Here is a 10812-nt window from a genome sequence, read left to right as displayed (position 1 = left end):
GTTCAGGTTCATGTTCATCGTTCAGGTTAAAGGTTTCATTTTCAGGTTCAGGTTCAGCATTCATGTTCATATTCGGGTTCAGGGTAAGGGCTCTGGTTCAGTGTTCTTGTTGAGGTTTAGTTTCAGGGTTCCTGTTCAGATTCTGGGTGGGAGTTCTTTTTCAGGGTCCTTGCTCAGCTTCAGTGTGAGTGTTCAAGTTTAGGTTCAGTGTGAGGGTTCTGGTTCAGGGTTCTTTTTCAGGTTCAGGTTGAGAGTTCATGTTTAGATTCAAGTTCAAATTCACATTCTGGTTCAGGTTCATGGTTATGGTTGAAGTGTCAGCGTTATGGATCATGAAAAAAGATCAGGTTCGTGATGAGGGTTCATGTCCTCATTCAGTGTGAGGGTTCAGGTTTACGTTTCATGTTCATGTACAAGATGAAAGTTCATGTTCAAGTTCAGGGTTAGAATCATATTTATATTCAGGGTGAGGGTTCATGTTCAGTTTCAGGGTGAGGATTCAGGTTCTAAGATCTGGTTCAGAATCAGGGTGAGTGTTCATGCTCAAGGTGAGGATTCAGGTTCAGGTTCTGGTTCAGGTGGAGGGTGAGGGTTAATGTTCAAGTTATACTTTAAGTTCAGGATCAAGGTTCAGGTTCTGGTTCAGCATTAGTGTTAATGTTCATGTCCACGTTCAAGGTGAGTGTTCTGGTTCACAATTCAGGTTCTAGTACAGGTTGAGTGTTCATATTCATGTTAAGGTTCAATTATGTGTAACGTTTGAAGATCATGGTCAACTTCAGTTCATATTCAGTGTGAGGATTCATGTTAAGGTTCAGGGTGAAGGTTCAGATTCAGGTTCAGTGTGATGGTTCTGGTCCAGGATCATGTAAAGTTTGATTGTTCAGGTTCAGGTGCAGTGTGAGGATACAGGTAGAGGTTAAGAGTTGAATTTCAAGTTCAGGATTTGGATCAGATTCAGGTTCACTCTTCCTGTTTAGGGTTAATGTTCATGGTCAGATTCAGGTTCAGGTTTTGGGTTCAGATTCAGAGTCATGGTGACTGTTCAATTTCAGGTTGAGAGTGATTGTTCAGGTTCATGTCCAGGTTCATGTTCAGGTTCTGGCTCAGTTTTGTTTCCAGGGTGAGAGTTCTTGGTCTGGGTTCTGGTTGAGAATCAGGGTGTATGTTCATGTTCGCAGTGAATGTTCAGGTTCAGAATCAGGATTTAGGTTCAGGCACAGTGTATAGCTTCAGATAAAAGTTCAAGGTTAGGGTTCAGGGTGAAGGTTCATGTTCATAGTGAGGAATTAGGTTCAGGTTCATGGTGATGGTGAATGTGCAGGTTTGGGTGAATTTTCAGGTTCTAGTTTAGGGTCAAGGTTCAGTTTCAGGATCAGGGTGTGTGTTACACATCAGAGTTCAGGTTCAGATTAGAGCTGTGAGTTCAAATTCAGGTTCAGGGTGAGGATTCACTTTTGGGTTCTTGGTGTGGGTTCCAACTTAGGGTTCTGTTTCAGGTTCACAGTGAGTGTTCATTTTCAGGTTCAGAGTTTAGGTTCAAGTTCAGGTAAATTGTAATGTGTCAGGTTCAGGTCAGGATTTAGGTTCAAGTTCAGTATTCATGATCAGGGTGAGGTTCAGGGTGAGGGTTTAGATTCAGATTCAGAGTGATAGTTCAGTTTCAGAAATGACTTAAGTTTAAGTTTTATGGCAAAGTTTTGGGTTCAGGGTAAGGTTTCAGTTAATTTTAAGTTTTAATGTTCAGATTCAGGGTTCAGATTCTGGATGAGGTTTCAGGTTCTGGGTTCAGGTTCAGATTCATTGTGAAGGATCAGTTGATGGGAGATGAATAGATCACTGTTGGCCAATACGAAAGGAAAATCGGTGAGAATAGGAGACATCGATAATTCTGGAAGTGGTAGGGAGCAGGGAAGATGGAGGATGAAGAAAGAACACAAGCCCCTCTCTCCAGTAAGATGAGACAACGTAGAAATTGGTTAATATTTAACAGAGAGGTTGCTGATAAGAAATTAGTAACTGGCCTACAGCATTATATCTAATATAATGTCTCTGTGTTATTTGGGGCTGTCTTGGTTGTGGGACCATACTTTAGGGGGTAAAAACAACTAGTAATATTCACGTTCATGTCTATGGTGAAGTTTCATGTTTTGTCTCAGAGTGAATGTTCAGGTTCCAGTTTTAGGTGAGGGTTCATATAGAGGTTCAGGGTGAGTTTTCAGGTTTGTGTTCATGTTCATGTAAGCGTTCAGGTTGAGCTTTCTGGTTCTGGGTGATTGTTTAAGTTCAGGGTCAGTGTTCAGGTCCATGCCCTGTGTGAGCGTTCAGGTTCAGGATTCAGGTTCAGGTTCAAGTTTTAGGTTCAGGTTCAGGTTCACATTTAGTTTTAGGCTCCAGGGTAAGATTGAGGTTCAGGTGCTGGCTTCAGTTACACATTCAGTGTGAGGGTTCAGGTTCAGGGTGAGCTTTGAGATACAGGAAAGATTTAAGGTTCAAATTAAGGTTTCAGGTTCTGGTTCATGGTTCATCTTCATGTTCAGGGTAAGGGTTCAGGGTTCAAGAACATGTTCAGAATGAGAATTCAGATGCTGGGTTTCCGCTGCCTCCGCCGCCACCGCCAAGGCCTTCCCGTCGTGGCTGTGTCGTGGTTCGTGTCACTGCACCATGTCCAGTGGCCTCCTGAAGGCGCTACGCAGCGACTCCTACGTGGAGCTCAGCGAGTACCAGGACCAGCACTTTCGGGGTGACAATGAAGAACAAGAAAAATTACTGAAGAAAAGCTGTACGTTATATGTTGGAAATCTTTCCTTTTATACAACTGAAGAACAGATTTATGAACTCTTCAGCAAGAGTGGTGATATAAAGAAGATCATCATGGGTCTGGATAAAATGAAGAAAACGGCATGTGGGCTCTGTTTTGTGGAATACTATTCGAGAGCAGATGCAGAGAATGCCATGCGGTATATAAACGGAACTCATCTGGATGACAGGATCATATGTACAGACTGGGATGCAGGCTTTAAGGAGGGCAGGCAGTTTGGATGTGGACGGTCTGGGGGTCAGGTTCGAGATGAGTATCGGGAGGACTATGATACTGGGAGAGGCGGCTATGGCAAACAGACACAAAAACAGTGAGTGGTGAAAGGCCCCAAGTACACAGCTCACTCTGTTGATGATGTTGGAGAACATTAACCAAGGTCTGATCAGTATAATATCTCTGTTGCACTGGAAGCCACTTCTGGTTTTCCTCTGAAATATTAAAAGACAGAATCCAAAAGAATGACTTTAATTCTAGTCTCATTAGGTTGATTTTGTTACTAGGTCAAAAACTGTATTCCTGGGCAACAGAATCTGTGTCAATTAAACTGTCTGCTGAATGCCACACATCTTTTAAGGAGACTAGGAAATGTCAGAATTGACATTACAAGCAGGCTAGTAATCTTCATGGGGCCAGAAATGATTTTTTTTATATTGTAAGTTTGCATGTGTACTACTGAGGTTTTGCTATAGTCTTTATAGTAGCTTGGCTTTTTATATTTCAATATAGTTGGTACAGAAGTCAGCCTGCTCTGGTCCTGGAATGCTCCCTGCCTCTGTGCTTATACATCAGTACTTGAAGAGTGTTCACTAAACACATCCCTCAAAAGATATGTTTCAGTGACAGCGTAAAACAAAACAAAAACCAAAACCCCAAGGACTGTTTTATACAAAGAGCCTCTGCTGTCCAAAGAAGTAGAGGAAGACATTGTCAGTAGGGAATGGAATCTAAGTTCAGACACTGCCTTGACATATATATTGCAGCCATTAGATCATTTCTTCCCATTTTCAAAACGACCTTGGAATAGAATGGACTTTTGAAAAGGGCTTCAGCCAGGTCTATCCTAGCTACTTAGGAAGCTGAAACAAGAGAGTCAAAAGTACAAGGCCACCCTGAGGAACCTTTTGAGTCTGCCTCAAAATATTAAGTAGGGGAAGATACAGGGTACAGTGGGTAGATACCTACATGAGGGAGCAACGGTAAGAGTTTGAAAACTGGGAATCTCTAACAACACAAAGCCTGCTCCAGGAAATGTTTGTTGTAGCCAATAGTAAGCTGAAGGGCTCTACAGAGGAAGTCAAGAGAATTTTGCATTTTTGTTCTAATATTACATGATTTTTCATGATATAAAAAAATGGTGGGGGGGGTCTTTTCATCTGCTACCTTCTAATTCTCACAAGTTTTTCAAGAGTGGGACAGAACATTATTGAGGCTGCAATAAGTGTGGTTTTCTTGGAGCTGTAACAACTGTAATGAAATAACTTAGGGAGCCCATTTGCAAACACATTAAAATAAAACTTTTATAATGCAAAAAAAAGAGAGAATTCAGATGCTGGATTCACTTCAGATTCAGGGTGATGGTGAAGTTTCACTGGGAGGAATTAGGTTCAGGTTCATGGTCAGGTTTCTATTTCTGGGTCAGGTAGAAGGTTCAGGTTCCTGATCCAGATGAGTGATCAGTATCAATTTCAGGGTAAGTGTTGAGTTTACAATGCAGGGTGAGTGTAAATGTACAGGTTCAGCATGATTTCTCAGGTTCTATTTTAGGGTCATGGTTCGGGTTCTGGTTTAGGGTGTTTGTTCTGCATCAGGGTTCAGGATCAGGAGGAGGTTTCAGGGTGAGGTTTCAGGTTCTGATTCTGGATTATGTTCTGGTACAGGTTCAAGTTGAGAGTTCAGGTTTAGGATCAGATTCTGGTTCAGGTTCAGCACGAGGGTTCAGGTTCAGGGTTCATGTTCAAGGTCAAGATGAGGATTCAGGTTCTAGGTTCGCCTTCAGAATCAGGGAGAGATTATATGTTCACCTTGAAGGTTCAGGTTCAGGCTCAGGTGTCAGTTCAGGTACGGGTTCAGTTTCAGGTTAATGGTAAGGGTTCAGGTAAAGTTCAGGTTCAGAGTGAGGGTTCAGGTCAAAGTTCATGGTAAGGATTCAAGTTCAGTTTCAGGATGTTTCACGTTCAGTTTCAGGCTGATGGTCCAGGTTCAGGTGAGCGTTCAGGTTCAGTGTTCTATTTCATATTCAGGGTGTGGGATCACATTCAGTTTCAGGAGAGTTCATGTTCAGTTTCAGTGTGAGGGTTCAGTGTCATGTTCAGGTCCAGGTTTAGAGTTCAGGTTCAATTTCATAGAAAGAATTCATTTTCTGTTTCAGGCTGAATTTTCAGTTTCAGGTATAGGTCATGTCTTAGGTTCATGTTCAGGGTACATCATCAAGTTCAGATTCAGATTCAGGTTTACTGTTGAGGTTCAGGGTGAGCATTCATGCTCCTGGTGAAGGTTCAGGCTCATGTTCAAGGTGAGTCTTCAGGTTCAGGTTCAGAATGAGTGTTCAGTGTAAGAGTACACTTTCAGGTTCATAGTGATGTCTCAGGTTCATATTCAACTTTAGGGTGAGGTTATGGTGAGAGTTCAGGATTCAGGTTAAGGTTCTGGTTCTTGTTCAACTTGAGAGTTCATATTCAGTTTGACAGTTCAGGTACAGGTTCAGGGAGAGATTTCAGGATCAGTTTCAGGTTCATGGTGAGAGTTCAGGGTAATGGTGAGTGTTACTTTCAGGTTCAGTGTAAGGGTTAATGCTCGGGTTCATGGTGAAGTTCAGATTCAGGTTTCAGGTTCAGGTTCAAGTTTAGTTTTAAGTTTCAGATGAGGGTTGAAGTTCAATTTCAGGGTGAGGGTTCATGTTCAAATTCAGGTTAGGTTGAGGGTAAGGGTATAGTGTTCAATTTCATTTCAGGGTGTGGGATCAAGTTCAGGTTCAGGATGACGCTTTAGGTTCAGGTTCATGGTGAGAGTTCAGGGTCAGATTTTAGTTCAGCTTTTGGTTACAGGTTTAAGTTTAGAATGATGGTTTATTTTCAGTTTCAGGGCTATGTTTCAGGTTCAGGTACAAGTTCCAAGATTAGGTTCAGAATTCAGATTCCAGTTTAGACTGAGGGATAAGGGTTTCAGTTCACTGTTGTATTACAGGTTCAGGGTGAAGTTTTACGTTGATGTTCAGGGTGAGGGTTCACATTTAGGTTCAGTGTTCATGTTCAGAGTGCAGGTTCAGGTTCAGGTTCAGTGTGAGGGTTCAAGTTCAGGGTTCATGTTTAGGTTCAGGTTCAGGCTTAGGGTTCAGTTTCAAGTTCTGGTTGAAGCTTCATGTTCTGGTACAGGTTGAGTGTTTAGGTGTAGGTTCAGCGTGAGGATTCAGATTCATGTTCAGGGTGAGTGTATATATTTGTAATCAGTTTACTTTAAGGTACAGGTTGAAGGTTCAGATTCAGATTCATGGTGAGGGTTCAAGTGCAGGTTTAGGATGAATTTCCAGGTTCTCAGTGAAGTTTCAGGTTCATGTTCATGGTAAGATTTCAGTTTCTGGTTCATATTGAGATACAGGGTGAGAGTTCAGGTTCAGGTCAGGAGGAAGGTTAAGTTTCTTGGTTTAGGTCAAGATTCAGGGTTCAGTTTCATTTTTAAGTTAGAGGGAAAGTTCAGTTTCTTGGTCTAGGTGCAGGGTTAGGGTACAGGTTCAGGTTAAGTTTTGGCTCTGTTTCAGGTTTAGTTTCTGTTTCAGGGTGAGGCCTAAGATTTATGGGGAGTTTGGGGGTGAGAGTTCAGTTTCATTTTCAGGGTGGGATTCAATTCCAGTTTCAAGGTAAGGGTTAAGGTTCAGGTTATTAGTAAATTTCATGTTAAGGCCTCAAGTTCAGATTCAGGGTGAAGGTTCAACTTCTGGTTCAGGATTAGTATGTAAGGTAAGTTTAAGGAATCAAGTTCAGGTTAAGGTTTATAGTGAGGGTTCAGGTTCAGGTTCAGGTTCGAGGTTAAGTTTCATGTCAGGTTCAGTGATCAGATTCATGATCAGTTTGGGAGTGAGGATTCAAGTTCACCTCAGGGTGAAGTTTCAGGTTTAGGTCAGGTTTAAAGTTCAGGTTCAGGTTTATGTTCAGGGTGAGGGTTCAGCATTCAGGTTCAGAATGATGGTGCAGATTGAGGTTCATGGTGAGAGTTCTGGCTCAGGGTTAAGTTTCAGTTTCAGTTTAATACTGGCTGTTGTATTTCATGTTCATTGTAGGGTTCATATTCTGGTTTAGAGTGAGGGTTTAGGATCATGTTTCGGTTTCAAGTGTAGGTTAAGGATGTGGAGGAAGGTTCAGCGTTCTACTTCAGACTCAGGGACCAGGTTCTGTGTGTGGGTTCATGTTCAGGTTACGTATGAGTTTTCAGGATCAGGGTCATGGTCTTGGTGGAAATTCAGGTTTAGGTTTAGGCCCAGGTTAAGGTTTCAGGTTCAGCTTCATTTAAAGTTTCACAGTTAATTTTCAGGTACAGTGTGAATATTCAGATTCAGGATTCAGGTACTGTTCAGTGTTGAAATTCAGGTTCAAGTTGTTGTTCAGTTATAGGTCCATAGTAATAGTTTAGGTTCAGATTCACCTTCCTGTTAAGAGTGAGTGCTCAGGTTCTGGTTTAGAAAGCGTTTGGTTCCTGTTCTGATTTGGAGTTCAGGAACATGACCTGGGTGAGGGATCACATACAATTTTAGGGAGAGGGTAGCTGTTCAGAGTCATGTTGAGTGTTCATGTTCACATTCAGTTCTAGGTTCAGAGTGAGGGTTTGGGTTCAGGGTCAAGGTGAAAGATCAGGGTCAGTGTTCACATTCAGTTTCATGGTGAGGGTTCAGGTTTAGTTTCATTGTTCATGTTCAGAGTTCAGATTCAGGTTTAGGTTTAGAGAGAGGGTCCAGGTTCAGGGTTCATGATCATTTTCAGGTTCTGGTTTAGGCTTAGGGTATAGGTTTAAGTTCTGGTTAAGGTTTAAGGTTCAAATTCACAGTCAGGGTCAGAATTCCGATTCATATTCAGGGTGAGTGTTCATGTTCTTAATCTGGATCACTTTCAAATATGGGGTGAAGGTTCAGGATCAGATTCATGGTGAGGGTTCAGGTACAAGTTTTGGATGAGGGTTAAGGTTCAGTTTCAGGTTTCTGAGAAATTTCTGGTTCAGGTTCATGATGACAATTCAGTTTCTTGTCCATATTTAGATTCAAGGTGATTCAGGGTGAGAGTTCCGTTTCTGGTCAGGGAGAAGGTTCAGGTTCTTGGTTTAGGCTCAGGATCAGAGTTCAGGTTCAGGTTCATGTATAGGATGAGACTTTAGGTTCAGGGTTAGTATGAGGGTGAGGGTGAGGTTTCACTCTCAGGGCACGGTTCAACTTCAGGCTCAGTGTGGTGGTTTTCAGGTTAGTTGTAAATTTCAGGTTAATGTTTCAGGTTAAGATTCAGGGTGAGGATTGAGGTTTTGGTTAAGGTTTATGGTGAGGATTCAAGTTGAGGAATCAGATTATGTTGAGTTACTGGAAGGGTCCAGGTGCAGGGTGAACGTTAAGGTTCAGTGATCATGTTCATGATCAGGGTGGAGGTGAGGATTCAGGTTCAGGTCAGGGAGAATATTCTGGTTCAGGTCCAGGATCAGGTTCATGTTCAGGTTCAAGTTCATGTTCAGCATTCAGTTTCAGAGTCACGGTGTAGGTTCAGGTTCAGTGTGAGAGTTCAGGTTCAAGGTTCAGGTTCTGTTTCAGATTCTGGGTGTGTGTTGAATTTCATATTCAGGCTAAGGTTCATGTTTAGATTCTTGTTTATGGTTGAGATTCAAGTTCAGTTTCATATTTCAGTTTCAGGTTAAAAGATATTAGTTCATTTATAGTTCCAGGTTTAAATTTCATGTACAGTGTGACTTTCAGATAAAAGTTTCAGGTACAGTTCAGTGTTCAACTTCAGATTCAGGTTCAGGTTAGTGTTCAGTTTCAGGTCCAGAGTGAATATTGTGGTTCAGGTTCAGGATGATGGTTCAGGTTTATGTTCCTGATCAGGTTCTGGTTCAGTATGTGGCTTCATGCTCAGGTTAAAAGTTCGGGTTCGGGTTCAGGAAGAGGGTTTAAGTTCTGGTTTAGAATGAGGGTTCCAGTGCCAGTTTGGTTTGTGGTTCAGGATCAAGTTCTGGATGAGGGATCAGTTTCAGGTTCAAGGCCAGGGTTTAGGTTTAGGGTCATGGTATGTGTTCATGTTCAGATTCAGCTTCAGGTTCAGAGTGAGGGTTCAGGTTAAGTTCAGATTCAGGGTGAGGAATCAGGTTCAGTTTCAGGTTAAGATTAGGGGTGAGTTTTCAGGTTCCTGATTCAGGTTCATATTCATTGTTCAGGTTACAGTTCAGGTTCAGGATAAGTTTTCAGGTTGAAGTTCAAGGTAATGGTTCCTGTTTAAATTCAGGTCCATGTTTTTTGTTCACTTTCAGGTTGGGAGACAGGGTTCAGTTTCATTTTCAGGGTGAGATTTCATGTCCAGGGACAAGGTTCATGTTCAAATTCATGGCTCAGGTTCAGGTTCCTGTTCAGGTTTAGGTAGAGGGTTCAGGTTCAAGTCTGGGATGAGGGTTCAATAACTGGTTCAAGGTAAGAGTTTAGGTTCAAGATTTAGGTTCAAGTTCAGGGTGAGGGTTAAGGTTCAAGGTTCAGGTTCAGGTACAGGTTCAGGTTCACATTGAGGGTTCAGGTCCAGTTTCTGGTCCAGACTGAGCTCTAGGGAGAGGATGAAATTAAAGTTTCAGGGTTAAGTTTCAGGTTCAGATACACTACGAGTGTTTTGATTCGGGTTTCAGGTTTAGTTCACTGTTTAAATTGAAGTTTAGTTTCAGCTTAAGGTTGGTTTTGAATTTCAGGTCCAGAGTGAGTGTTTAGGTTTAGGTTCAGGGTGATGGTTGAGCTTCACATTCCTGTTCAGATTAAATGTACCAGTTCTGGTTCAGGATGAATGTTCATGCTCAGGTTCAGGTTCAGTTTAAGGGTTACTGTTCAGGTTCTGGTACAGAATGAGAGGTATCATTCTCGTTCAGGTTTCAGGATCACGATCTGGGTGAGGAATCATGCTCAGGTTAGGGAGTGAGTTGAATTTCAGAGTCGTGGTGAGTATTCATGTTCAGATTCATGCTTAGGTTCACAGTGAGTGTTTGGGTTCAGGTTCGGTTGAAGGATGATGTTCAGTGTTCAGGTTAAGACTCAGGGTGAGGGTTCAGGTTCCTTGTTCAGGTTCATGTTCATTTTTCAGGTTCAGGATGAATGTTCAGGTTTAGGTTCATGGTAAGTGTTCAGGTTCTGGTTCAGGTTCAGGTTCAGGTCCAGGTTTATTGTTCAGTTTCAGATTAGGTGAGGGGGTTCAGTTTCATTGTAAGGGTGAGATTTCAGCTTCAGGTATAGGGTTAAGTGTTAAGGGCTCATATTCATGTTCAGGTTCATGTTCAGGTTCAAGTTTAGGGTGAGGGTTCAGTTTCAGGGTGAGGGTTCAAATACAGGTTCATGGTGTGGGGTTAAGGTCAATATTCTGGTTCAGGTGAAGGTTTATTTTCAGTGTGAGGGTTCAGTTTCAGAGTGAAGGTTCGGGTTTAGTTATAAGATGAGTGTTCAGGTTCAGAATGATAGTTCAGAGTGAGGGTTAAGTTCAGGTTCAGTGTGAATGTTCAGGTTCAGGATTTATACTCAGACTTATGGTGAGTGGTCAGGTTCAGGTTCAGGATGTAGTTTCAGATTCAGGTACAGTGTGAAGGTTCAGGTTCAGGATTCATACTGAGGTTTGTTGAGTGGTCAGGTTCAGGTTCAAGATGATACTTCAGATTCATGTTCTTGTTCAGAGTTAAGGATCAGGTTCATGTTGAGGTTCAGGATTCAGGTTCAGGATGATGGTGAGTGTTCTGGTTCTGGTTCAGACTGAGGGTTCAAGTTCCGTGTCTGTTTCCAGGTT

At 42.1% G+C, this 10812-nt stretch overlaps 1 protein-coding gene across 1 annotated transcript; it reads left to right on the top strand.

Annotated features, from left to right (window-relative positions):
- The first annotated feature begins 2621 nt into the window (after positions 1–2621).
- LOC127215761 (nuclear cap-binding protein subunit 2-like) lies at positions 2622–3289 on the top strand. Its single transcript, XM_051176263.1, has one exon. The coding sequence runs from the start codon at positions 2665–2667 to the stop codon at positions 3133–3135; it is 471 nt and encodes a 156-aa protein (XP_051032220.1). The 5' UTR covers positions 2622–2664; the 3' UTR covers positions 3136–3289.
- Positions 3290–10812: the final 7523 nt, after the last annotated feature.

This window comes from Phodopus roborovskii, unplaced genomic scaffold (genome assembly GCF_943737965.1).
Source record: "Phodopus roborovskii unplaced genomic scaffold, PHOROB, whole genome shotgun sequence".
NCBI classification, from domain to species: Eukaryota; Metazoa; Chordata; class Mammalia; order Rodentia; family Cricetidae; genus Phodopus; species Phodopus roborovskii.
This window is presented reverse-complemented; position numbering and strand designations above follow the sequence as displayed.

What these genes read in the sequence shown, in the direction of transcription:
- LOC127215761 (XM_051176263.1), top strand. Translation starts at nt 2,665, where the DNA reads ATGTCCAGTGGCCTCCTGAAGGCGCTACGCAGCGACTCCTACGTGGAG.